Here is a 26,644-nt window from a genome sequence, read left to right as displayed (position 1 = left end):
GGAGATATTTTCAACTTTATCAATACTTGGGCTTTGAAAGGACTTCTCAAGCAGGGAAATAAACAGCCTCTGTGTAAAACCTTTGTTAATGAGTGGCTGAAAGTCACCCAAACCATTTCTGTGACGATGACAATTTTCTTTCATTTAACCCATTACTGATGGCAAAAGAGGAAGGCAATGTTAAACTAAAGCTGACAGTAATCATTGAAAAAAAATACCCACTTTCATTATTCCAGATTTTCTACATTTTCCAAATTCTCTATGACTTTGAAGCTTGTTCCTTTCCCATCTTGCAGCACAGGTACTGTAGTCTCTGAGCACTGAGGTCAGAGCCTGCTACCTGCAGCATCTAGAAGGGAGAGTGGGCAGGTGGTCTCTGGCCACCAGCATTTATGGAGTGTACAGTAATTATTTGACATAAAGCTACAGTGAGGCCGTGCCTTGCTCTCTGTTGTTGAAGATAGAGCAGAAAGACCCTACAAATAACAAAACGTGGTGTGTAAAAATGTTCCAGGCTCCATGCAATCTAAGTGCTGGCTGGTAGGAACTGAGAGATACATTTTAAACATCTTCAGTAGGCTTGATGTTTCTCAGCGTTAGGCAGTCACAGCATTCGTAGCTGCTGAAAATAGTACTAAGTTTTTAAGAGCCTCTCAATTTCTTTGCTGCAGTCCCCCAAAACCACCACCACCACCAAACCTAGAAATCCAAACTCAACCAAAATATCCAGTATATTTGAACACACAATTTTTTTATTTCTCTCTATGGCCCAACAAATCTTTACTCTTTCCCAACTGACTGGAGAAGCATCAATAAGAGGAAGATAAATTGTTTCTACGCTGAAGGTATCTGCCCTCCTGTGAACGAAGCAGGTGCTCTCTTGAGGCTACTGGAATTTTGAACTCTCCCAGCAAGAAGAGAGGAAGCAAACATGGATTTCTTGCATATAAGTTATTGTAAATGTTGCCACTAGACACTTCTTTGGGCTAGGTTTTAGAAGAAAATGCTGAGTAGCATTTCTTGCAAAAGCCTGATCCAAATATGCTCTGATGGTCTCAAAGCCATTGTCAGAGAGGATGAATAATCCACATGAATTTTTGTGGATTGTGACTAGAGCTGGGTGTAAAACAGACCATAGGTCTCTGTCAAGATGAAGGCCCTGTGACCATATTTAGAAACAGAGATTTATGCACCTGAAGGGTTTTGGAGAAAATGTTTTTCACCTGAAATGAATAGAAACCAGGAGGATAACAGTTCGGCTATCAGACACCTACCTTCAAGATAACTTTCACTTGTAGCCTTTAAGTATGTTATTGGGCCTCAGTTATTGACAGCATGTGCTATTAAGGGTGACCTTAGATATTTTAAAACAAAAAATTTGCACAATAAGCAGTTCCTTTACTGAGTTTTATCAGTCCCCTTCTCCCTCAAATAATCAAAATGCTGCTGCTGTTACAGTGTGCTCTGCTCTGCCTCAGATTATTTTCTACATCAGTTCATGACTTGCAGTTCCTGTGGGCTGCAAATTAATCCTTAGGAGTCTCCTGGCGTGCAGTGTACATGCAGGTTCTTCAGTGTATTAATTTGACTATCAGTGTAGAAAATGCCAGTGGCTGTAAGGTTATATTACACACTTCATTTTTGTGTTTATTTTTTCTGTATAATCCAGAAAATTACTTATAGACTTGTAATCAGCATGACTAGACACATTAAGCTTTAAAACTGAAAAATACCACTTTTCAGGTTTTTAAGGATAGATTTAAAAAAAAAAAAATGAACTGTATTGAGAGTGTTCCTTCAAATGACTTTTCAAATGAAACAATTTACATGATTTAATGTGGCCTATCTCTAAAGGCCGTACATACTGTACAAAGTACATATTGTAGAAAGCAGCCTTATAAAAATCTGCTTTTAGGTGAAGGATGCAGCAGTCCTTTTCCCAAGTACTGTGTGGATGCCTGCTTTCCTTCCTGTGTAAACTAAAGAGGCCTGGCACTGAATGCGGGGGGAGAATATCAGCCCAGGTCCCACCTGTTTGAGATTTGGGAGCAAAGGGAAGTTGCCACTGTTAGGAAGAGAAAGTGACAGGCAGCTTGTGTACACTCCTTCCTCTGCTTGCTCTGCAGCTCCTGGGCTCTGTATAGCATTAGTACTGCGTGGTTTTGTTGGGAGTGGAAAGGTCAGTTGTAAGTCAATAGTTCTTTTTTTTTTTTTTTTCCTGTTTAAGCAGCTGCTGACTTACCACAACTTGTGTTAGCATTTACACATTTAGTTTGGTGACAACACTATTTTAGTGTTTGTTTATTTTTTCCCCTGCTCAGGAAGGAGGCTGAAATCCCAAAAGTCAGGGAGGGTTGCTGCTCCTCTTCCAAAAAGGGAGGAACCTGTCTGGGGATGGGCTGGGGGTCATTTGCTGGGAAGGAAGAAAATTTATTTCATAGGGCTCTCCGGGGAGCTGCGCAAAGGGAGCAGTAAATATCTTCACCCCACTTTGTGGCCTAAATGTTCCTGGGGAAGCTGCAACACATAATTTAAATCCATTGCACATGCCACCCTGGAAGCAGAGCCTTATATGTCGAGTGCATGGGCTGTCCTATTATGGGAAATCAACTTTGTTTTGAGGGAAGCACAGAGCATTGCTTCTGCGCAGGTCCTGGAATCTGAAACATTTAGGGGCCTCCAAAGAGCACTGGCATTAGTTACCATGCCGGCTGGGTGGAAGTGAGGATCCCTGCCTCTCCCTGCCTGGGACGCCGCAGACCCTGCCGGCAGCCAGCCCAGCCAGCATCCCACCCTGGTGATTCCTGCCCTCTCCTCTGCAGAGCTGCTGGGGCTTGTGCGGGGACACATCTGGCATTATGCAGGGACAAGCCTAATTCAGCAAAAGCTACTGGAGCAGCAAAGTTGGAATATACTTTGCCAAGAAATATTTTGCTGTTGTTTTCTTTTTCCTCTGTTTTGTGGAGAGATTTCATGTCTGCTCACATGCTTTGGTATGAGGAAGTGGAAGATGATTGTAAGTATGAACAGACTGACATAATTTATCACAATATTCACTTTGACAGAGCAGTGTAGTGCTGCACAGCCCACTAACAGCATGCATTTTTAAATATTTATTTTCCAAGTCTAAAGGAGAGCACCAGAGGGGGAAAATAAAGTGATTTTTTTTTTCTCTGTTAGGGGGCTAATATCCATTACATTATATATAAAAGAAGTCATCCTGAAATATTACCCAGCTCTCCTTTGAAGAAAAACAACACATTTCTTTCTGAAGTTCAACAGTTGCTAAAACATGGGGTTAAAAAAGCAAGAATTGAGGAGACACACCAATACACTTGAAAAAAGTGTCATTATTCTAATAATTTGGCAACACATTAAAGGAGTAATCAGTTTCTTTGAACTGTAATGGCAGAGGCAGTTTCATTGCCTAATATTAACTTACAGGGTAAGAGAGCTCTTCTCTGGTCGCTGAACTGTCTGGTATCAGCTGAATGAGGGGGTGTCAGTTTAGTTCGAAGCAAGCAGCAGCTGAGCTCTCCCATGCACTTCCCAGAAACAAAACAGGCATCTTCTCCAGACTTGCACTTGTTTGTTGGTTTAAAACTAACCTTTATGTGCAATAAGAAGAAAAACAGAGGATGCCAAGAGCAGGAGACTGAAGAGAGCCAAGAATGAAAGAATGACAGAGAGTTTTAAAATCCATCTACCATGCTCCCAGATGATCTTTCTTCTTCCTCCCCCACCCAGGCTCTCAGGACAGATTGTGCCAGTGAAAAGAGAAGTGTCAGTATTATCTGGACATAATCTATGGTCTCTGCCCCCTGTTTATAACCTATTTTGGCTCTTCATCTTCCAGCTTAGTTCTGTATCTTTATAATAATAGAATTTCTGTTTTTCGCTATTTTCTGATCATAAAAGGCAGGGGAATACATACATGCTATCATTTATTCCCATAGCATATAATAGACTGCATGGTCCATGTGATGAAGGCAGTCTATAAGTAAGATTAAATTTTTTATGTTTGACAGGAAGGAAGCTTAAAACAGGAAATTTCAAGGTGCAGTTGGGGTCTTATGCCATATTTGTTTTCCCTTTTTTCAAGATGAACTCAAACTTTATTTTTTTGCGCAATAAGTAAAACTTAAATCAGCTATAAATTTTCCAGATGGTTTCGTACTTCTAAGAGAGCTCCTTCAGTGATAACACCTTTTACTTATTGGACACGGTCTGGAAATTCAAGTGAGGTAGAAAAGGGAGATCATCATTATCACATATTGAATAATTATGAGAAAGTTTTCTTGACTTCTGAAATAGTGGGGGTACAGTTGGGAAGAAGAAATGTCTTTGGTTTCTCAGGCTTTAGTTCTGGTTAGCAAGAGGAAGACTGCACCCTCTAGATTAAGCCACATAGTGCCCAACATATTTCAGCATTCCTCTTTGGAGAGGAATAAGGAGAATTTGTTTTCTTCACTTTTCTGTATATTTTCTCTCCAAGGGAATCACTATATCATCCCAGATTTCTTGTCCTCAGCCTTTGGGAAAAGATGGTGCTGCAAGGAAAGTTGCACAGGTGCTTGCTAAGTAAGGGGGAAAGATATTTGCTGCTTAGTTCAAAAGTTTTAATTTCACTCTGAAGAGGTAGTAGATTAGTGGATGAAAGAAAGAAAAAAACCAAGTTGTTATAGAGGTTTTGTAAAATAAGAATAGAAACCAGAGTTGCATCTAGCAGATGAATAGCATTCATGACAAGAGCTATTAAATCACTTGCTAAATTGTGTTATGTAACTATGCCCAGATCTAAAATGAAAGGGTGATGTCCTAGCACTTCTTGGGAGTTATTTAGCTGCATGGATTTCCAGGATTTCCTCAGCTGTATCCTCACTCTTTTAAAGAGAATGACATTTTTCTTTTCAAAAATTTGTATCATATTTTCGAGGGGTTTGTATAGTTTTATTTTAATAAAAATGGGAAAAATTGTACCTGCACTTTGTGACAAGGTGTGCCCAAAATAATGTTCCCAAATTTGATCACTGCCTTCATTGAGGACATGTCACATCTCCTACTTGTTGCCTATGCTTCCTTTGCTTCTCTTTCTATATTTGATGAAAACTTTTTGCTCTTAGAGGTGACAGTGGCTACTTACACCTTTGTATTGTTTATTAAATCCATCCTTTCTCTTTTCTTGATGGCCCCTCTTCAAGCCTTCATCCACCTCTGCACTCACATCTTCCCTTTTGTATTCTGCTCTCCCCTGTGCCACAGCAGTACAGACGGGTTCGTCTCACTTTAGCTGAGAATGACCTTTGTGAAAATATAAAGGTATTTATTCATTGCCGAGGGCTTTGCTTTCTTTCCTGAGCTGTTCAGTGTTTACTTCTTCATGAGTTAGACTGGAAACTCCTTGGGGCAGTGGCTGTCTCTTCCTTGATTTCTGCAGAGTCTTTGACAATGACACCTAAATAATAAAGTGGTGGGGAAATGAGATATCATAAATTTCATTTTGTTTTAATTAAGATGAGATTACTGGGAACTTCATTTCAGAAGCCAGTCTGCCTAGGGGATTCAGTATCATACACTGTATTTCTTCCTTCTAGCAGATCTAATCCTCTTTCTGTGTCCTTATTTTGACACGGAACCAAATTCTGCTTGCAGTCACACACAGGCATCCTCTTTCTCTGCTTGGATTTGCACAAAGTAGTGATTAAAAATAGAATTAATCATCCAGCATGGAAAAGAAATTAATCCTGCCTGAAGTTGGTGGCCACAAGGGGTCTCTTACAGGATGCCATGGGTGTACTGTAGCAGGGGTCCATCCAGGTTCATGCCTCAGCTTAGATCGGAAATTCCTGAAGTGAATTCCCAGATGTTAGATTCCCTGCTTATGACTGTGCACCAGAGCACAACCCAGAGGGTATGCCCTGCATCCCTTTTGGAGGAAGCTGAACTCAAAGACACACTCTGGGTTTGGCTGGTGGGCACAGACTCGCAGTGGGTGTGTGGGCCACCGGGGTCACACCAAAGCTCCTCCAGAACAAGCCCTGTGACACACCTTGCAGGGAAATGCTGGCTTGGCAGGCTGCTCCTGCCAGGCCACATGAACTGCTGGGGTCCAAGACAACCCAGGGAGATACAAGGAGCATGACAGCAAATTTCTTTGGATTTTGGATGTAAGGAGAGAACTTGGAAAGTCACACCCTAGCTAGTGCAGGAGGGTTCTTCGTCCTGTCTGCTCCTATGTGGTGTCTGCTCCCTCACCCCTGATCCTCAGACTGCCCATGGGTATCACAGTTGCCCATGGATCTTTCCAACACAGTTATTGATCAGGGGACTATATTCAAGGAATGGGAGTCTAAGACCATGCTACATACTGTGAAAATTTAAACTTTTTTTTAAAGGAAACAAGTCCATTATGTTACTAATAGAATAGTTACTGATAAGATCATGCTATTTATTACTGAAAAGGTACAGTCTTTCTAGAAAAAGGTTAACCCTAGACTAATAATGTGAAATTGTTCAAACCACAGAATTGTCCATGGGGTTAAGTGTTTTCAAATGATCTCCAGAGGAAACAGGATTAGACTCATATTTTTGTCATGGATTACTGTGAGACAAAATCACATTGAATGGTATTGTGAACCAAGCAGCCTCGATTTGAAAAAGCTGACTTGTTGGTTTTCACAGTACCTTTTCAATTAAATGTTACCCCAAAGCTTAATTATCATTTAGGAGGATAACTATTGTACTGTGTTATTGCTAACTGCTGGATAAAGACTCCTCAATAAATTTAGTGGAACTTTATAACATCACATTGCTGTCAAAGAGGATGCATTTGTGGTAAGACTGTATCACTGCCAGGGGAAGCAGAACAGCATTGGGAATTTTAAATAATTGTGCCTTATCAAAGACTGAGCTTTGTGGAAAGCAGAAATAAGGGTTAGTGGAGTGTGGCTTTCCAGAACGTCTTGCCAACTGTGCTGCACAAGGGAACAAGATCCTTCATCTTCCCAGAAAAACACATGGAGCAAAGGAGTTGTTTGGGTTCAGAGTACTCGCTGCAGAGACCACAGAGACTTCCCTTCTAGGTTACTTACTGCATGTGCAGCAAGTCAGAACATTTTTAATTATGTGTTTTGAAGGACAGATAAGCTGCATTTTAAGAAAGTCATAATTTTTCTTGGTTCATCTTGCGAGCCATATTATGGGATATTATTTAGAGCATGAGGCTGATAATATTTGAGAGGTTTTCTGATCCTTTCTCTAATTCTGTATTTTTAAAGTAATCCATATGTGGTGTATGCAGCCTTTTATTCTGAAGAGCAAAATACAGTTTTTAAATATTATGAGCATGTGTAGGAGAAAGAAATAATATTATGTGAGCAAAAGCATATATTCTTGTAATTTTGGATATGTTCATACAAGATAAAAGTTAAGATACCAGATTTATACTTAATTTCTTTCTTGAAGCATTTTTAAGGGATCATCATTTTCAGCAGAAACAAAGTAGCATAATTTCAATGATAATAAAATAAGAAGATATAGTGTAAAAGTATCCTCAAAGAAACCATTACAGAAGTATGTTAGTCCTAATGGTGTGATTTTTTCCCCTAGAGTAGTTTTCTATGATGTAACATAATGGTTTGAGGTTTCCTTTAAAAAAGAAAAAAAAAGAAAAAGAAATATAAGCTTAAAAAGCTTCAGCGTGTAGAAATGACCTAAATGTGGATCCAGAATATAACATTTTGCTTAGTTTGCCTTTGCTAAAATATTCTGAAAGAACTCTGGGGACCTAATGGTATTGCGAGCACCCCAGAGTGAGAGAGAAAATGAGTTTTAGTCGGGCTAATCAACTCCTTTGTGCCTATTTCTTTTAACCACTTCATTCCTCTGAATGTCAGTAAAGTCTGAGAAAACTCTGGGTCTCTTGGCCTTCAGAAGTGTCCCAGTAAAAACAGAAATGCCAGCATCTGATATTTTTAATAGAAACTTGGAAAGGAGAGGGGCAAACAATGTGCACTGGAACAGGTACACAGCATTGTTGTACAGGACACCTGTATTTCTTATATAAGATGTGGGAGTTGTTACCATGCGTGAGAAATCAGCTACATGGGGTGCAGGAGTGTGACCCATGAGCATGGGGTGCCCACAGGGAGCCTCCCTGTCCCACCACCCCAGGGCTTGCCATGTTCTAAAATTGGCACCTGCCCACGTGGCAGAGTGTCTGCATGCCTGCACACTGGTTTGTACGGGAAATTATCCCCGGGTAAGGCTTTTAATTCTGTGTGGCACAGGGAATTGAGGGAATTTAAAGGGTGATGGGAATTTGACATTTCTGCCTTTTTATTCTGAAAGATACTTTGATTAAAGTGTTGGAAGGCCCTACTAATGGAGGCGTTGCTGCTATTTCAGATATACAGGGTATGAGATTTGAAGGCAAGCCAAATCACAATGAAACAGAATAATTATGTCCTTGGTTTATTTTTTACTTGGTACATTCAGGTTTTGATTGGATTCTGAGTGAGGCAACAGTTTTCTCTCCCAGAAAGCGCTGCTAGTCCTTGGAGGTTTGCAGCCTGTTGTCAAAGCAGAAGTGCTTCCTTGTGAAGGTCATGGACTGCAGTGGCAGGAGAAAAACCAAGGGGCGGCAGGGGAAGAAAGGAAAGAAAGAAAGAAAGAAAGGTTTCTTTATTGGTCTTAAGCAGGTACAGGCTTCTCATAAGAAACATTTCTGCAGTGAGATCTATAACTACTTTGACACAGCTCACACTCTGCTGATGGTGTGTATATCAAAGAAGTTGTTTAGAAATCTGAGGTCTCTGTTCGTCTGTCCTCCTCTCTCCTAAGCCTCTCTGTGCTCATCACACACAAATGCTTCAACACCCTTCACCTTGTTCTCTCAATGTTGGTTTTTTTTCCCCCCAGTATTTTAAAGTTTTTATTTGGAAAAGACTGTTCATGAATTATTTCACTCTGAACAAACCTCAAAGGTACCTAGCTGTTGCTAAGCTTGGGGAAAATTATTGCAGCCACTGTATTTTCTAAAACATTAATACCATTAAATAGTTAACATTGTTGGAGGTGTTAAAGAGCACCTCATTAAGTTACTGGATGGTGGATTGTCTGTGATGTGTTCTGCTATGAATGGCTGATGCTGTTGATAGCAATAACTGGGAACATCTGTGTCCGTTTCTTCAATACAGGGAAAAATGCTGTTAGACATAAAGCTATCCTGTCACATTCCTGGGCTTAGAAAGAATGAGTCCCCAGCCCTCCCTGGCTCTCTAACTCATTCCAGAGCTGATCACCTAATAAGAAAGGAAAACATAAGCAAGTCTGTTTGGGACTGGGGGGATCAAGAAGGACAGAGGCTCTCCTAGCTCCAGAGAAATCCAGGTGGGACTACCCAGACACAATCCTGCCCAGCTAACGAGGGCACCTGCTTGTCAAAATGAAGGAGAAGAGGAAACTGAGAAGTTACAAAGCTATCCTGGATTGATGGTGAAATTGTTGATATGATGTGTACGGGCTTATTAATTCAAAAAAACTCAGTTTATTGGGGTTTTTTTGTGCTGCTTTTAATGAAGATTTTAAGAAACCCCAAATTATTTTGCACTGGATTTCAGGAATACAACAGTATTTCTTTTACTCATTTGACTTTATTTACTGTTGACCTTTTCTTATCATGTGATTTAGTACATATTTTATTCCCTGCCCCACCCTTCCAAGCCCTGCCAACAATGCTGGAAATAGAGATCAGTATATTTTTACACCAAATTCTAAGATCAGATTTATAAATGATTGGTTGACTGATGGTGAGTCATGCTCCAAAAATGCAGAAGATCCAGATTAAAGTGTTTGCTCTGCTTATACACTGTTTACAGAGGAGAAAGTTTTGGTTGCATTGGATGTTGAATGGAAACCAAAGGTGAAGCCAAGTAACTTTTCACAAAAACGAATTCTTGTTTTCTCGCCAAAACATGAGAACAGTTCCTTTTATAGTAGTCTGTAAAGGACAAGCTTGTTGTAGGCTTCATTCTGACCTTTCTGTTCTTCCTAATAATTAAATAAATCAGTTTTGAAAGCTCTAACAAGAATCATCAGGGAAACTTAAAACTGTGAAATAAGGGGTGGATTCTAGGAGCAAATATCTAACAGTAGAATGTATAAGATTTACTGTAAACAAAAAACTTACTGTAAATGAATTTATGTTTATAAATACAAGACATCATCACAAATCTAATTTTTTTTTTCATAACTCTTTAAAATTCCATGATACCTGTATCCTTGCATACAGGATGGCTCAGTGATACTAGCATAGATTTGAAAGAGGTTGCTTGAATCAAGATGCTTTCTAGAGGGCATATAAGTAGAACTTGTACTTAGTTACATCGAATTTTTCTATTGAGAGTAAAAGTTATCCTCAGTGAAGTGGTTTTTCTGTCTAGATTACCTGATGGATGTAAAGCTTTAGAGAATGTAAGATGGGGCACATTTTTGCCTTGGGAAAGGAAATCTATTGGATTATGTTGTCCATTTCTATTTCCTGTTCAAAACAAGGCATGTCTTTACAGAATCAATTCAGAATTACTGCTGGGTTTAGCACAGTTGCTAACTTAATAATGTTTTTCAACTGTTACAGCTGAAAACCATAATTGGAAACATTTTATGTTTTGAAAGAAAATGAATGACAGTGAACACTCACCCTTTCATCTTGTTAAGGACAAACCCATTTTTCTTGGGGAACAGCAGCTGAATTGTGAAGCCCAAAGCCTTTCTACCACTACTGTTGTCAGATCTCTTATTTTCTCTTTAGTCCTTTTGCTGTTTTTCCATTTCCCTGTCATGCATATCCATTGCTGTAGTGCTTTAGCTACTTTAAATAAGCCCTCTCCTCCCCAAAGAAGGCTTGCTAATTTTTGCATGTTATCTTAAGCTGATTTAACAGTCGTTTTGCCAATTCTTCCCAGCTGTTGCTACTGCTGAATTGATTCATTTGCACTTGACATGCTGCAGGCAAATGTGAAGCAAAGTTTACTTGACCAATAATCCTCCCCTTAACTGAAGGAAGGATGTGATTTGAGCAAGGACTTGCTCAAAATGTGGACAGTTTTTTTTCCCTAAATCTGCCTACTGTAGGCACCAAGGTTATTTGCTTCTTATCTGTTAAATTCTTATCTAGAAAGTGAAAAATGTCTTAGCCCTAAATAGTAACTGAGGAATTCATTTTTTCCTGGTGCAATAAGTCAATCTATGTAGGCTTTTTTTGATGGATTATGAGTTTCTAAGAGGTGTTGTGTCTGTCTTGGAGTGCTTCCAGAAACTGTTGCTCAGCCTATAAACTGATGAAATTTCACAGACTCGCAGAACAGCCGAGGCTGGAAGACGCCTCTGGAGATCATCTACTCTAATTACCTGCTCAGAGCAGGGTCAGTGAGAGCAGGTTGCTCAGGATAATGTCAGCTTGGGTTTTAAATATCTCCAAGGATGGAGACTCCACAGCCTGTCCCAGCAACTGACCATCCTCACAAAAATCTATTTTTCTTCCTAAGTCTCTATGGAATTTCCTCTATTTCAATTTATGCCTATTGTCTCTCATTCTGCCAGTGGGCACCAAAGAGAAGAGTCTGACTCTGTCTGCTGCGCTCCCTCCCATCAAATATTTAGTTACTGATAAAATCCCCCTGAGCCTTCTCAGCTCCCAGCTGAGCAGTCCCATCTTGCTCATCTGAGTCCCAGTCTCTGCTCATCTGAAAGGTGGCCCAATCACTGAATCATTTATTTGTGGCCTTTCAATGGACTCACTGCAGTATGTCCATACTGGGGAGCCTATCACTGGACTCAGTGTTCCGGTTTTGTCTGATCAAGGTTCAGCAGAGAGGAAGGATCATCTTGCTCAACCTGCTGGAAACAGTCTGCCTGATGCAGCCCAGGGTAATATTTGCCTTCCCTGCTGCAAGGGCATATTGCTGGCTCACGCCCAGCTTGGTGTCCACCAGAACCATTTTTGGAAAGCTGTTTTCCAGCTGTTAGATCCCCAGCTTCTACTGGTCGTTGCAGTGATTCCTCCCTCTGTGCAGGATTTTCCTTCCCCTTCCTGAACTGCATGAGTCTCCTGTTAGATTGCTGGATGGACTTTGTACAACTAGCTCCAAACTCTGAGCCCAGCAGTTCAGCTAGTTTTCAATACACCCCTCTGGCCACTTAGTCCACACACGGTTTTTAAAATGAAAATGTTATAGGAGACAGTGTTAAAAGCTTTGCTGGAGTCAGGATAAACAGCATCAATTGCTGTCCCCGCATCACTGAGCCAGTCACCTCTTCATGAAATGCTGTCAGGTTGGCCAGCCATCATTTTCCTTTTTAAACCCATGCTGTCTATACTCCCAGTCAGCTTCTTGTCCTTCATATGTTAGGACATGGTTTCAAGGATGATTTGCAGGTTTCTAAGAGGATTTGCTTCATTGTTTTCCCAGGTTATCCAAATATTCTTTGCTGTACTTGAAAATGAGTGCCATTTGGTTTCTTCCGTTTTCTCAGAGCCTCCCACCATCACAAAGGCTTCTCTGAAATAATCAATAGTCATCTTGCAGTGACTTTGACCAGCTCTTTCACTGCTTTTGTTTGCCAGCAGCCTGTCTGATTGGTGAGGAAGTGGCTTTAAGGAGAGATTTGGGTTCTCTCATGTTCTGTTTTTTGCAGGGCAAACACAAACATCAAAACTGTCCATATTTGCCTGTGTGCCCATATTATAAACTAGCTGCAAATCAATTTAGAGCTAGTCTTTCAGGATGTATTCATCTGAACACTAGCTTATCTGAATATCCCTTTTCTGGAAAGCCCATCTAGATAAATTAATATGTAGTATAGAATGTCCATTATTTGTTTAAAGTATATTCAAGTTCAAAACCCATTAATATATGCACCAAACCTGCATCAGTATCAGCATATTTTTGAAAGTTATTTAAAAATTACAAGTTAGCAAAGTGTCTATGGTGGTACTTTAATTTGATTCATATTCTGTGAAAATGTGGTTATTATTTTGAAGACTTGTTGCAAATTTACTCAGAGTGCAAAAATTTAAAAAAAGCCTGAGTGACTTTTAGTTTATATAGATTTAAACATGCTGAGATTTCAGTTTCGATGTCTTTAATTTAAAATCAAAGAAACAAAAGTAAGCCCTTTAAAATATTTGTTGCCTTCCAAATTAATGCTGTTATTGAGTGTACATTCAGTGTTTCTCATAGAAATACTGTGGAGAACTTTGCCACTTTAATCCTTTAGATAAATTCTGTTTATTCCATCTTTCTCTGTATCAGTCTTATGTTTGCATAATTTTTGTTATCATCTGTTATTATAGCAATTTCCTTTTGCTTCCTGATTATTTGCTAGTAACAAGAAACTATCAGTGTTTGTAATAACTAATAAGAGATGTTAATTATTTTTCCAGGCCATAGTCGTTTATGTCACCTGAGTTATAAGCCCTATTTTTAATGTTATTTTCATTTGTTAAAGTGCAGCAAAGAAAGAATTATCTGCTTTTTGAACTGTGAAGTAGCATATCATGTGATTACATGAATCTGTAGCTCAGTTAAATACTAAAACTTACCATAAGTGTGATCAATGAAATATTTACTTATAATCAGAAGTCATTCAGTTCCATTCTAATGGGAAAGGCTGCCAGTCGGGAACCTATTAGAAACCTGAGGACTCTTTTTGGAAACTTATAAGATGTACTTTTATATAACAGCTTTTCATTAAGACAGAGTATTTTTGAGCCATAAAGAAAATGTATTGTGCATGTCACAACTTCCAGGATTCCTTAAGTCAATCCCACTTCTTTGACAGTTATATTCTATTTCAGTTTTACATCATACAAATTTTCATCCTCCCTATTTTGTTTTATTGTAATGCTTTGTATTTTAACTTGCATCCACTGAAACCTGTTTTTTGGTCTGCAGCTAAACCTACAGCTGTGACCAGTCATGGAAAGTTGCTTTTAGAAATCCACCATTTCCTTCTCACACAGAAGCAGCACAACCCTCTGCAACTGCCTGAGTCCTTTTCCAGATAAACACCAGGAAGTATTATTTTTATATATGATGATTTAATTCTGTGTTTTCTACACAGTAAAAACCCCTGGATTTTTTTTCCCCCAAGGATTTTTGGTTGTAGTTTTGATTTTTTTTGTTGTTGTTGTTGTTGTGGGGTTGGTTTTCTAGGTTTGCTTTTCTCTTTGGTTGTTTGGCTGGTCGTTTTTGTGAGAATATGTTCCTGGGGAGTTGTCGTACCTGAGTCTGGAATACTCTTAAGAGTTTTCAATGTACTCCCTGTACCATACAGCCTACAGTGTGCTGTTTGAAATATAAATGAATGTGTCAGCAGTCTGCTTTGTAGATATGTAATACAATCAGTGGGTCTACAAGCATTAATTCGATATTAATTGCCAGTATGCTGTGCAAAATTCTGAGGCCCAGACGGAATTGTGAATTTGTAATCACTGTAAACAAAAGCGTGATTATTTTTTACCCAATGAATTTGAATACTGAAATTAGGTTGGCAGAAGAGAGCAAGAATGTATTTCCTGTATGAAAAGAGAAGTCATGGTGTGGCAAGGGCTGCAGTCATAGCTGAAAATCATCAAAGATGTTGCAAGAAAGAGTCCTAGAGGTGAGGTTATGAAGCTTCAAGCACCTCATGTGATGGTAGTGGCAGTTATTAGCTCTTACAGATGTTGTCAAAAGATCTAGTTATTCTGAAGCCTATCACACGTGATCTGAGTGGAATGAATGTATAAATCGTTCTAATTATTATTGATATGGTATAACAGCTGAAAGTAGTATTTGTGGGAAATCGTATGCACACTTCAATTAAGCTATAATATAAATGCAATTTAAAATGTAACTGCAGATTAAGTGTAACACTCAAGCCTGACTTCACGCAGAGAAACCCTCTTATGGGGCCCTGACTGTTAACAATATCATCACTTTTAACAGACAAAAATGTCAGTGCTGCAAACCAGTCAGAATTGCACCAGAAAATCAGTGAATCCCTTTGTTTCTGGGACTAATGCAGTCCCCCTCAGGTTTCCTTATACACACAGCCTTTCTACCTCAAGATTTCTTTATGGAGGCCAAGAGCTGACTTTCAATGTTATTCAAACACTAGCAGGGCAACTTGCACACAGGCCTTCAGTTTGTATGGTTATTTATTCATGCATTCATGTTTTCTCATATTTACAATAAAATAAGTTTGTTTATATATTTACAAAACAATTAAAGGAATTTGTTTTGATAATACAAAGATTGTGGTAAGTGCAGCCTGCCTGAAGAGGAGGGGATGTTGGGGACAGTAGGAACTGATGAAAGAGTAGAATCAGGAAGGCTGTTTGGGGCTGCAGCAGGATGTGGGGCAAAGGGGGGAAGAAGTCAGCCAGAACACAGCCAGAGAGGTTTCAAGGAAAGATCTGAGATGCATGTCAGCCACAGAGCTTTGCCCTGATAATGCATGCCAGTGAAGAGTTTGCATGAGAAAGTAAGGTGAAGAAAACCCTAAAGAAATATGAGCAGGAGTAGCAGATATGAGAGCTCATTTTAACCCTTACTTCTAATTTGCATCCTTGTGTCACCATATCTTCCCAGGCTAGCTGGCAGGCAGATTTGCAAATTGCTGCTGGAGTTACAGGTTTCACAAAAGGGAGTATGATAACAAGGATGAGAAAGCACAGGTTTCTCACCCAGAGCCCTTTCTAGTTCTCCTCCCTTTTCCTCCCTGACAGGTCTGCTGTATGTCCCCTTATAATCTAAATCATCTTGTTCTGTGTGTACAATAAACCACTAGCTTGCTTGATGCAGCATGGCATAAATTATAGATTATGCATAAACTGTGATGGGTTCAATTAATCACAGACTAAGGTAATTTAGACCTCACATTGGGATGTCTGTATTACACATCTTCGATTTGAGCCTCATTTGTGGACAGGCAGGACTTGTTATGAGCTTGTTTGTTCTCACTGAAGCTCTGTCACCGGCACTGGTGCTGCCTTCAGTTCTCTGTGGGGTTGGACACGTGCACCTTGTGCACCAGAGGCTGAAAGCCATAGAGGAAAAGCTGCTGCTCAGACTGGGGCTGAGGCCAAAGCCTGACAGGCCCACACATTTTTGAAACAGAGATGTATTCATTGGAGGCTTGAGGGAGGGAGAAGGAATGCCCCAGTTTTGTGGGGCCAGGGCTGCTGGATGTCCTTCAGGGCTGCTCCTGTTATCCATTTTTTGAGTAGTATTGCCCATAAGCTGCTTTGCCAACTGCATGGAACTGGCCCTCCTTTGCCAATTGATTTGTCTTGGCTGTCCTTTTGGCCTCGTCCTCCCACCTTCCCATAAAAAATTAGATTAAATTTTTACACAGTTTGAGTAAAAGATGCTATGGGGCCTGTTATGGCTTGGCACAAAAAAAAAATGGGCAAATTGTACTGGGCTTGGTTGCCTTTGCCTGCAGGTAACGGGACTGCTGGTAAACATCCTGCTAAGTCTCTTTCTTCTCTCTCTTTCTTTATTGTCAAGAACTGGGAGATTTTTAAGTAGTAACATGATTTTCTGTGGCTACTGATATTGAATCCCTCTCTTCCTTTTTTCAGACAGACTCCTCATTATTGCTAAGAAACGTCCCAGACAATTCCAGTCTTGATCCCAAATCACCAGCAAGATACACTAATCCCTTCACTCTGTCTGAAAGGATCTTATTCCCTTACTGCTTTAGAAAAAACTAACATCACAAAAGAACAAAACAGAATAAAATCCTCTCTGGACCCTTAGTCATCTGGCAACAAACAGGAGTTACTGTGGATTTTATTTCCATGGTATTGATAATATTGCCTCTTGATCTGCTAAAATGACTGTTGTCACCTATAGTATTTTACCATTTACCTCAAAAGAATATAAATCTCATGGTGTGGTGTGAATCCTTTGAGCCAAGAAAAATAAGCAAAGTGCTTTACATGATGGGGTGGGAAAGTCTGATGGCTCCTCAGTATTAGGCTTGCAGACTTTACAGTGTATTCAAGTGTGAGCTAATTTTGTTTTACAGTAAATCTCTTCTCCCAGAATAATTCCTTAGCTGACCATATATATTTAATCCCCTTTTGATCCTTGACAAAAACTCCTATCTCTTTTCCTTAGGGATCTTCAATTTCTTTTACTGTGTTTTCCGTCTTCCTTTTTGATATTTACTTGGATACTGAAGAAAGAGGCAATAGAGAAAACCAGAAATTTCTCCTGTGTACCTAATGCACATTCTCAAGTGGGAGAAAAAAGTCTTTCAAAGATATTAGGAAGAAAATGCTTGGATTTCCCAGTGTTTTGAAAACATCATGTGGTGTATTTTCCTAGAGAAGGTGGGAAATTCAGTATGGCTTTCATATTTAATGTATACTACCTTTAGTGTTAAAATTCTATGAAATACTTACACGCTTACAAGCCTTTTCACTTGGCTATTTACTGTTAAGCTTCCTTGAGTGCAGCTTCTCTGGTTTATTGATATGCCTAAGCTGAGCACAACAATCCTGTGTTCAAAGACTTTTGATAACAACTTTGACTTAGATCATACTGTGGAAAGTCTGTGATGATTCTCTCTCCTTGTCCTGAAGCTTGTGGAGGGAGTGTTCAAAATTGCCATTATTTGCCTCCCATTAGGTCCTTGAAACTGCACTGTAGTTCCTTTAAACTCTTGAGAGCCCACAAGTCTGCTGGGAACAGATGTTGTGGGAGTCTGCAAATTTACCCTTGGTTGATTATTTTTCCATTCAATATCTCTGGTAGAGCATGAGGGTCACTGGCCTTTCCAGCCCACTTCAGGGTTTGCCATGCCTTGAAGAACTATTCCCACTCAGGTCTTTAGAGATGACTTCTGGAGGCATATCAGCCAACAAAGAAATTATTCTTTGCTTTCTCCTTGTTCTGTGCAATTTGACTTCAATATCCATGGTATATAATTTCATTTGCCCTTTTTCCTCACATTAATTAATCCATGTTTCTATTTCACGCTTTGATAATATAGAGCATTCTGGATCTAAGAGAAAAGCCCTTTTCCCTTGTTTGTAGCTGCCCTACAAATGACTCAAAAGGTAGATCTGCAAGCTTAACAATCTTCCTGATTTAGAACACTGAGCTTGCAGGAGATTTGCACTGGGGTTGTGTGTAGCTCAATCAGGGACTGATTCAAATATGCATTTGATAATCATGGATTCACCCTTTTCCTGTTAACACAGGCTTCATTCAAAATTTGGGAAGTGGTTTCAAGAACCATGTCACAAATGTTTTATTCTCATTATTGTGTAAGCATGCTACTTAACTCAGTTTTTGTGGCTATAAGTTTAACTTTGCCTCTCATGGTTTCCCTGACCAATTGTTGAGTTTGTTTTAGGTATCGTTAGAGAACTTAGGTAATTCCACACAGGTTTAAGAATATGATATACTGTGGACATGTGTACATTTTGTGTAAGAGAGAAATTATTTGAATATAGGATGTTCTCCTTTTACTTAAAACAAGGTCCGTAGTTAGTTACAAATTGAGAAAGGCCTAAAATCCCATCATTACAAAACTGTAGGGAACTGTATTGAGTGCAAAAGCATATTCTACCTAGTGATGAAAGTTAAAACTACCGTACTATACAGCCATGTAAAGGGTGAGAAGGGATCTAATTCCTGTCTAATAGATAGTTAGGAAGAAAATTAAGTCAGACTCTTCTCAGGGGTGTACAGAGAAAGGATGAAACAGGTTTCCAAAATGAAAATTTTGACAAGTTACTAAGAATATTGGGGTTTTTTTTACTATGGGTGTAATCAGTGAAGCACCAAAGGGGTTTGCCCAGAGGGGTTGTAGAATCTCCTCCCTTGGCATGGTTCCAAACTCAATCGGCTACAGCCCTGAGCTTCTTGCTCTAGCTCTGAAGGAGGCCCTTCTTTGAGAACAGTGTTGGACTAGATGGCCTTCCTTGCAGCCCATGTTACTCTGTATTAATACATTTACTTTACAAAGAATGTCCTAAGCACATTTAATTTAGAACAGAGATATAGCGCCATGAATTTTCTAAAAAAAAACCCCACTGAAAACTCTAACTTGGAAACTATTATTTATTTTATTTTATTATTTTGTTTCAGCAGTGGGGTTTGCTCCTCAACCACTCCCTTGGGAGTACTCTGCTAATTCTATTTCATGTTTAACTCTATTTTAGTGAGCCACCATTCTAGCTGGTTATTTTCTCAGTGTAAGCATTCCAGATTGTAGTCCCCTGTAATCATTAGAACTGCTTTTCAATGATACATAAAGATGATAATTTCTGAACACAACAATATAATCAAGAATGAGCCTTGACAAGTTTAGATCTATTATTTCATGGCACGTAGAGCAGAAGGCTCTTTATTCTTCTTGTTGCACAGAAATTGTGCTCAAAGATCTGCATAGCTGTTTGTCTCAATCTGTAGGCACTGCACAGACCTTCTCAAAATAGTTTCCACTGCACAGAAGTAAAACAGATTTGACCTGGATTAACTGGAGCATAGACTCCTAATGAGCCAGATGGATCAACATTTCTGTTTGGCACAAATGATACAGTGTTTCCCACAATAATCCAGCAGTTGCCTTGGTTTTCTCCTCAATAAAAGAAACAATTTTAATCTTGGTCCGTAGTGGTTAAGCAGCGACTACTGTGAGGCATTTCCTTTGTAAAAACCTTATCTTACGTCATTACGAATTACGATCCAGGGAGGATCCCAAGCTGGAATGCTGAATGAGGTTTCTCCCTGTGGCTCTGACTGGGGATAGTATCTGCTAGCTAGCTCTGAACTGGATAAAGGATCTAAAGAAGAAGATTTGATTTAGGGAGTATAAAAGGTTTTATTTTGTTCACATCCCTTGTGAAGAAAGTAGGCAAAGGGCAGAGAAACTGCTCTTGGGAGTGTATCAGGCAATAAGTTGTAGAATTCAATGCTGAAGATCCCAACAGTTTGGTGTCCAAGGTAGGAAAACTTTCTTTGCGGCTCCATCTGATCTGCAGGCTCCTCTGTCTGGGCAGAAGGGAAGTGAAGCAGTCCCTGCCCAGCCAGCACAGTGAAGCAGTATCTCAGTGATGTGCCCTAGACAAAATGTCCAGGCTGTGAGTGCAGCTTAAATAGATGACATTCTCAGTGCAGCTCCTTTATCACCGCCCCTCCCACCATCTCATTCAGCTTCAGAGAGCTTTCCCATGGACTGACAGTGCTTTCGAAAAACACGTAAGGATTGGGACGGCTACTACGTGCCAGTTGCCCTAACCCAACTCTGCTGTGAGTCTGTACTTGTGCCAGCTCTTGCTTTGCAAGAGGGGCAGGGAAGTGCTTATAAAATTGGCTTGTGTTCATTTTGAATAGGTACAGAAATGTAAAAGAGCAAGAAAATATGCTGGAAAGATTGTGTGCATGGGGGAGGGAGAGTTATACGCCAAAGGGATTGGGCTCTCCTACTTAAATGCTAAAAGGAAACGAGCCCTATCTCTGTTCTCCAGCATGGAATTTCCTATAAATTCACTGACAAACTATGAGCGATACATAAAGACCATGTAACTTAATAGCTGGTCTTCCATATTCTCTTTTGACCTTTCAGCTATAAAAGGTAATTCCTTAGAGTTTCCAAAAGTACAGTTCATTGCTCTTTGGTTTAGTGTTACAGAGCAAGCATAGTAAGTAACAGACCTTTTTACAGTGACTTTTTTTCTCTTTGCAAAACTATTATACACCTCTTTGACCTTTAAAAGAAAAAGTGCAAATATGATTCAGCAAATGTTTCCAGCATTAATTTCTGTTTTTCAGAACTACAAATATGTGGGTCTTAATCCATATGGACTGTATAAAGCCTGTTTCATTCCTTTTTGCTTTACTCTTGTTTTGATAGTTTTTCTCAGTTCCCCTTTGTGACCAACAGGTAAAGCTTTGTAAAGGGAAGGCCTGGTAAAATCATGGCTCTGGCCTGTTACTTAGCCTAAGTAGAAATGGACTGTGGCAGAATGACTCAGCTAGGATAGAGGAAGTGAGGCATGCTGCGTGAATGCCTCGTGCCCGCACTGTGGTGTATGGTGGTTGGTTAAATTGGGTTTGTTGTGCCTAAAAAGTATGTAAACTGATCATTGACTAATGGCATAAAAAGGCTAGGTTTTTGGCAATAAAGATCCTCCTTTGCACCTGCCTGGGGTCCCTTCATCACTCCTTATCGCTACACCCCTTCATCCAATATCGTCCTTTTCTCGTAGTTCTTTCCTCAGATTTTTCTCTACTTGTGACAAAAGAGACCAGAAAATACTTTCTTTTATTTTTTAATTTTTTTTTTTTCTTATTGTAGAATGTGGGATTATTTGTCAAAAACCCCAACCCTGTAAATCACAATAAGACAACCATGTAAAATTGATAAGATATTTTCAGTTTTCTACTGCCCTGGGCAACCTATTATCTTTTCCTTTTACTCACAAACTTAAAACCTGAAGGGTTTTTTGTTAAGTCTTTTTCCACTGTTTGATACTGTTTGTTTAGAAAGGAACTTATTACTATGCAGCATATGTATACGAAAACCAAAGCATTGCCAAATTAATAATGGCAGCAGAAAGAATCATATTTTTTTTCCATTGTTAAAGAAATGAAATAATTTTCTCTTCAGGGTTGTGACCTTAGTAAAACATTACTTAGCTATTTTCCTTCTTTTAGCTTCAAAAAGCCAAACAAACAAACCTTTTCCAAGATACTCAAATATCTTACCCAAAACCATAGGAATTTCTAACCACAAATGTTGCATATTACTATACTGTCACCCACAGGTTTTTTTGCTGCTGGTGAATGAAGTTGCTTGTGCAGATACATAGATCAGTTTTAAAGGTGGAAGCAGGTTACACATTGCTGTCATTGTCTATTACTTGTGAAATTTCATTTTTTTCTGAAGCCAAAAAGAGCATAAAATTTATAAGGAAGTGAGATGACACATAAAATCAACATATTTTTTAGTGTTTTGTTCAACTCAGTTCTTGAATATTTGGACAAGAACAGTTAGAATTACAGTCACACCAGTAGTGGTTTGTCATTTAACTCTTGCTCTGATACAAAGTCTTCTGCACTCTGTAAAATATCCTCTGCTGGCATGCATAAATATAACTCATTTGACTTTAATTGAGGATCTGGCCCAGGCTTTGATCTCTATTTAGAACTTGTCCAACTTTTCCCTTTATGGCCAACAATGTAGTACCAGATTTCTGCTAGCTGAATACATGCACTATATATATATATATAAAGTAACTAATGACCTTTAAATAGCTACCAGTGGACAATTTTTAACTTGATATAATAGTTTGAAGCTATTTGGATGCCCTGTCCTCACTGCAGTATGCAGCATATTAACATTCCAGCGCCCACAAGGACATTTACTATGAATTGTGGCAGTGTTTTCCTCTGTGGCAGCTTTCAAGCCTTTCACATAGTAACTGAGTTCTGGCTACAGAACAGTGACAGTAAGAAGCACTGGCAAAGCATTTTTGTGATCAATGTACCACCAGAAATCATATTTCAGCCCCCCCTCCACAGAAAAAAAAAACCCCAAACCCCTTGGAATCCATGGAGTTCCCATTGTCAGCTGGTGAAATACACTGTAAATGGCAATATCTGCCTTAAACTTAACCACTTATATGGTTTACATATAAATGCAAAATAAAGGTTACAGAGTAACATTTGAAAGAATGGGAGGGGAAAGCCTACTTCCTGGCATAATAGTGTTGAAAAAAGCATCACACAGAACGGATATTTTGTTCTACAAATACAAAGTTGTTAAACCATTGTGAGGAATGACAGGCTTGTTAAGTGGGAGTCTAAAAAAAACGCAGTATAGAAATTGAATATGGTAGTATATAGGTTTTGTGTGTACACACTGAGCCTGTGGAATGGCAGAGCAGTGAATATGTTGCTTCTTTCCAGATTTAATTATGTCTCTATTTTCTGCATAGATTAGAGTATAAATGGAGCCATATTATAGAAGACAGCATAAAAGGAGGTATCTTGAATAACGAATAAAGGAAGAAATAGCTACTCCTCTCAAAATGTCCAGTAACTAACCTAAAATTTCCAGAGAGATAAAGATGTTCTAAAAATTCCTTGAATTTAAGAAGGCAAAATATAAATCGGAGGCCATAATTCTGGAGTTTAGTATTATAAAAAACCCAACAAAACCCCAAGTTCCCCAAAGCCCCTCTCCTCCAAATCAACTAACTGCTAGTTAATTAGTTTGTTAGTCTTTTAAGAAGATTCACCAAGGAACAGAAGGTTTTATTTTGTAAAAGGGATTAATTTTGTTTCATTTGTTGAATTGTACATTTTAGGTTTGGATTTCAAACACTCCTTAGCTCTGAAAATCAGAGTTGGCTTTCACCAGCCAAATGACTGCGTGTTGGGAGAAAATGGAAAAATTTTGCTTGAACTGATTGCGTAAGAATAACATCTGAACTTGAAATGGAAATAAACAGTTCATATATCAGCTTCTCTTGCAGGATTAAGTGTTAAAGTTTTCAGGATTGATATTCCTGGTTTGATAAAAGCTGTGGAGCCTGTATGACATGGCCCGGATTGATCAAGGAGATGTCCTTTTCCATGTGAGCTTTTCCAGGTATCAGGGCTAAATTACTCCTGATTCCTTCTATCTAATATTTCTTTTTTGTCTGGTTCTTGTACCTGAAAGATACTTTTGACAGGTGCTGTGATGCTCAGTAAATGTGACAGAATTGAGAAGATTTCAATATGTCCCTTTAGACTCGAGGCCAGACACTTGCTGATGACTGAAGACCATGAAATCTCCTTTCCATTGTCAGGGGTAATCGTTGCGTGGGAGAGGGTGCTGGCTCTGTGACAAAGTGCCATCGTGTACCATCTCTTCGTGTGCTGTGCAGCACTGCAGTCCCTGCATTTTTTTGTTGATATTTGTGATTGTTTACAGAAAATGTGAAATGGCTGTAAACTATAGCAGGGCTTTTAAAAAATAATCTCTAAATCAGAAAGTGGCTTATTGTATCTTCTCCTGTGTGCTCACTGTGCAGCGGGCAGGTGAAGCTGCTCTTAGTACTGCTTAGTGCATATGCCAGACTTTTGTTCACAAGGAAAGTTAAACTTGTGTGAGCTTCTCTGCCAGGGATGGTTCATGTCACTCTTCTGACCCCAGTAGACACAGATCAAGAGTAGCATGGTAGCTGAAACCTCAGAAGAGAAACCTGCTCACAGACATCATCTGAACAAATGTATGACTATGTAAGGGTTAGTTTGAGCTTTAACATATGCTTAAAACAGTGCTTCTCCAGAGAGTCCAAGCCCAAATTGAAGCTGATGGCCAAGTCTGATGAATTGTATCAAAGTGTTATTGCTGTTTTGTGATGTGTAAAAATAGACACAAGGATCAGAGAGTCTGGTTCCCTGTAGATTAAAGATTAGCCCACTAACAGAGTAATTTAGTTCATAGAATCACAATATTCCATGGGGCCCGTTTGTGTTGCTTTCATATTAGAGAGTCTTCTTCCTTAAAAGCTTTCTGTGCAACACTGAAAGAGAACAAAGTTGAGTAATTTTTTTGTATCCCTTTCTTGTCAGAAAGGGTGACCAGAGAAGTGACCTTTTAACAGTACAGAGTAGAAAAACTGTATTTTGTAGGAATTTTTTTGTTGTTGCTAATAAAGCAGTCCTGTCCTGTAGGAGACACAAAAAAGCAAATGCTATTGAGAACATTGAAGCACAGCAGTAAATTCCATCAAAATAATGTTTTTATATACACCCCTAGGAATACATTGATTTAGGGTTTTTTAAGTACTAAAGGTACCTTGTTCCTTTTCTGACTGTTGCTTAATAGGCATGTTATGATGAGCTCATGTATTTGACCTTCTTGGGGGTTCATTAACAGAGTAGAGAACCATAGGTTTGTGGAAATGTTTGTAATGCATGTTTTGGTGGAAACTATTCAAAACTGGTATCAGGGAAAGCTTGGGTGTTTGCATTTAGATCAGGTGAGTTTTTTCACATTTCACATGAGAACACTCAAAAAAGCCCACCTGGCTCCAAATCCAAATCTGATGCTTGTTGCTCATGGAGTTAAGGAGGAACAGTGGACCAAGCTGAACTCATACAGTTCTCTAAAGTTTACTTTCCCAGTCTCCAAAAATTTAAGGAATCCCTCTTTTGGGGTTTTGTTTATTTGTTTTTTTTTTTTTCTTGGAATAAACCTGCAAACCTTAATGAACCCTATTATCAAATTGCTTACAGTAGAGCTCAAACTGTAAATGTGATTATGATTTGGTGTTGTCTCATATGTCTAGTTTAATATACAGAAAAGTGATGAAAAATCCATAAGACCATGTAATAATTGTATCATGTATAAAATTAGCTTGAGTAATGACATTGCACCAGTGGCAACATGACATTGAAACCTAATCATTTGGTCTATATTGCTATAACTTAAGCTTAGTGTTTTATAGTTGAGATCAATATCTTAGTGGTTAACGATTTTTTTTCATAAAAAAGCCTTAAAGCTTTTCACAAAGCAGTGATTAGTTTGTTAGTAATACTGTCATTTACATTTCAATATTTATCTATTAACTATTTTTGGTAGTGTGTAAAAAAAAAAAAAAGCCATGTTATTTCCTCTGAAAATATATTATGAATCTGATATTTGAACTTTACTAAGAAAAAGTAATTAGTAATTTTAAAAATCAAGCTGATCAATGTGGTCTTGGAAATCTGAAATACCCACAAAGACAAAACCAGGTTATAGTAAAGTCTTGGTCTTCATTGTTCTCATCTTTTTTTTCATACTCAAAAAATTAACTTTGACCAGTTTGGATTTTTCTGTGCAGCATTGCTGTATAGCTTGGAAACTGGGTGAGGGGTGAATTAAAAGCCTAATGAAAAATTAGCTTCATAACAGTTTTTTATTAGGATTATTGCTACTTTCTCTGTTGAAGTCAGTAAGGATTTAACCCACAGTAAAGCTTCAATTAAAAAAAAAAATTGCTTTAGAATAGATTACTAAGTAGGAAACTTAAATGAAAATGTAATCTGGAGTTATGATTGACAGCAAACTGGAGTTAGAGTCTCTGTAGCTTTTGGGATGACAGTAACTGACTTTGAATTAAGTCTGTTCTGAAGGATTGTTGTTGACACTGCTCTGAGGCTTGCTAGTATCTGACACGTACCTAATAGATGATTTCTCTCTCTCCAAGAAATAGTCTGCACCAGGGATAAAATCCTAAATAAACAGAGCCCAAAGATGCATGGCATAATGTTAATGTTTTCCTGGTGTGGATTTTGTCCTATCTGTTCTTTACAACTGTCATGTACAGGTCTGTGGAATATTCAAGTACAGGCTTCCAGATGTGAGCAAAAAATTAAAGCACCATTAGCTTGATATAAAAAAGGGATATAGAAAAACATGGGATAGAAAAGAACAACAGTGAGCTTTAATTTGACAAGTGCAAAGGTGAGGCATTTCAGGATACAAAGGTTGGATGTTCCAAGCCTTACAGGTGCTCAGTGTGGGGAGAAAATCTAACACCACTGATTGATTTTTAAAACTCTAACCAAAAAAGTACATCCAAATAAAACCCCTCAAT

The 26,644-nt window shown here is 38.9% G+C and overlaps 1 protein-coding gene across 5 annotated transcripts in view; it reads left to right on the top strand.

Annotated features, from left to right (window-relative positions):
* Positions 1 to 2,715: 2,715 nt before the first annotated feature.
* The window catches only part of DMD (dystrophin), a 999,626-nt gene continuing 975,697 nt past the window's right edge, over positions 2,716 to 26,644 (top strand). For all 5 annotated transcript variants that reach the window (XM_082277447.1, XM_082277448.1, XM_082277450.1 and 2 more), the window contains exon 1: positions 2,716 to 3,016. In XM_082277447.1, coding sequence (XP_082133573.1) covers positions 2,974 to 3,016 — 43 coding nt within the window. In that variant the 5' untranslated portion in view covers positions 2,716 to 2,973. The remainder of the gene's footprint in view (positions 3,017 to 26,644) is intronic.

The sequence above is a fragment of the Coloeus monedula genome (assembly GCF_965178545.1).
Source record: "Coloeus monedula genome assembly, chromosome: 3".
Taxonomy (NCBI): domain Eukaryota; kingdom Metazoa; phylum Chordata; class Aves; order Passeriformes; family Corvidae; genus Coloeus; species Coloeus monedula.
This window is presented reverse-complemented; position numbering and strand designations above follow the sequence as displayed.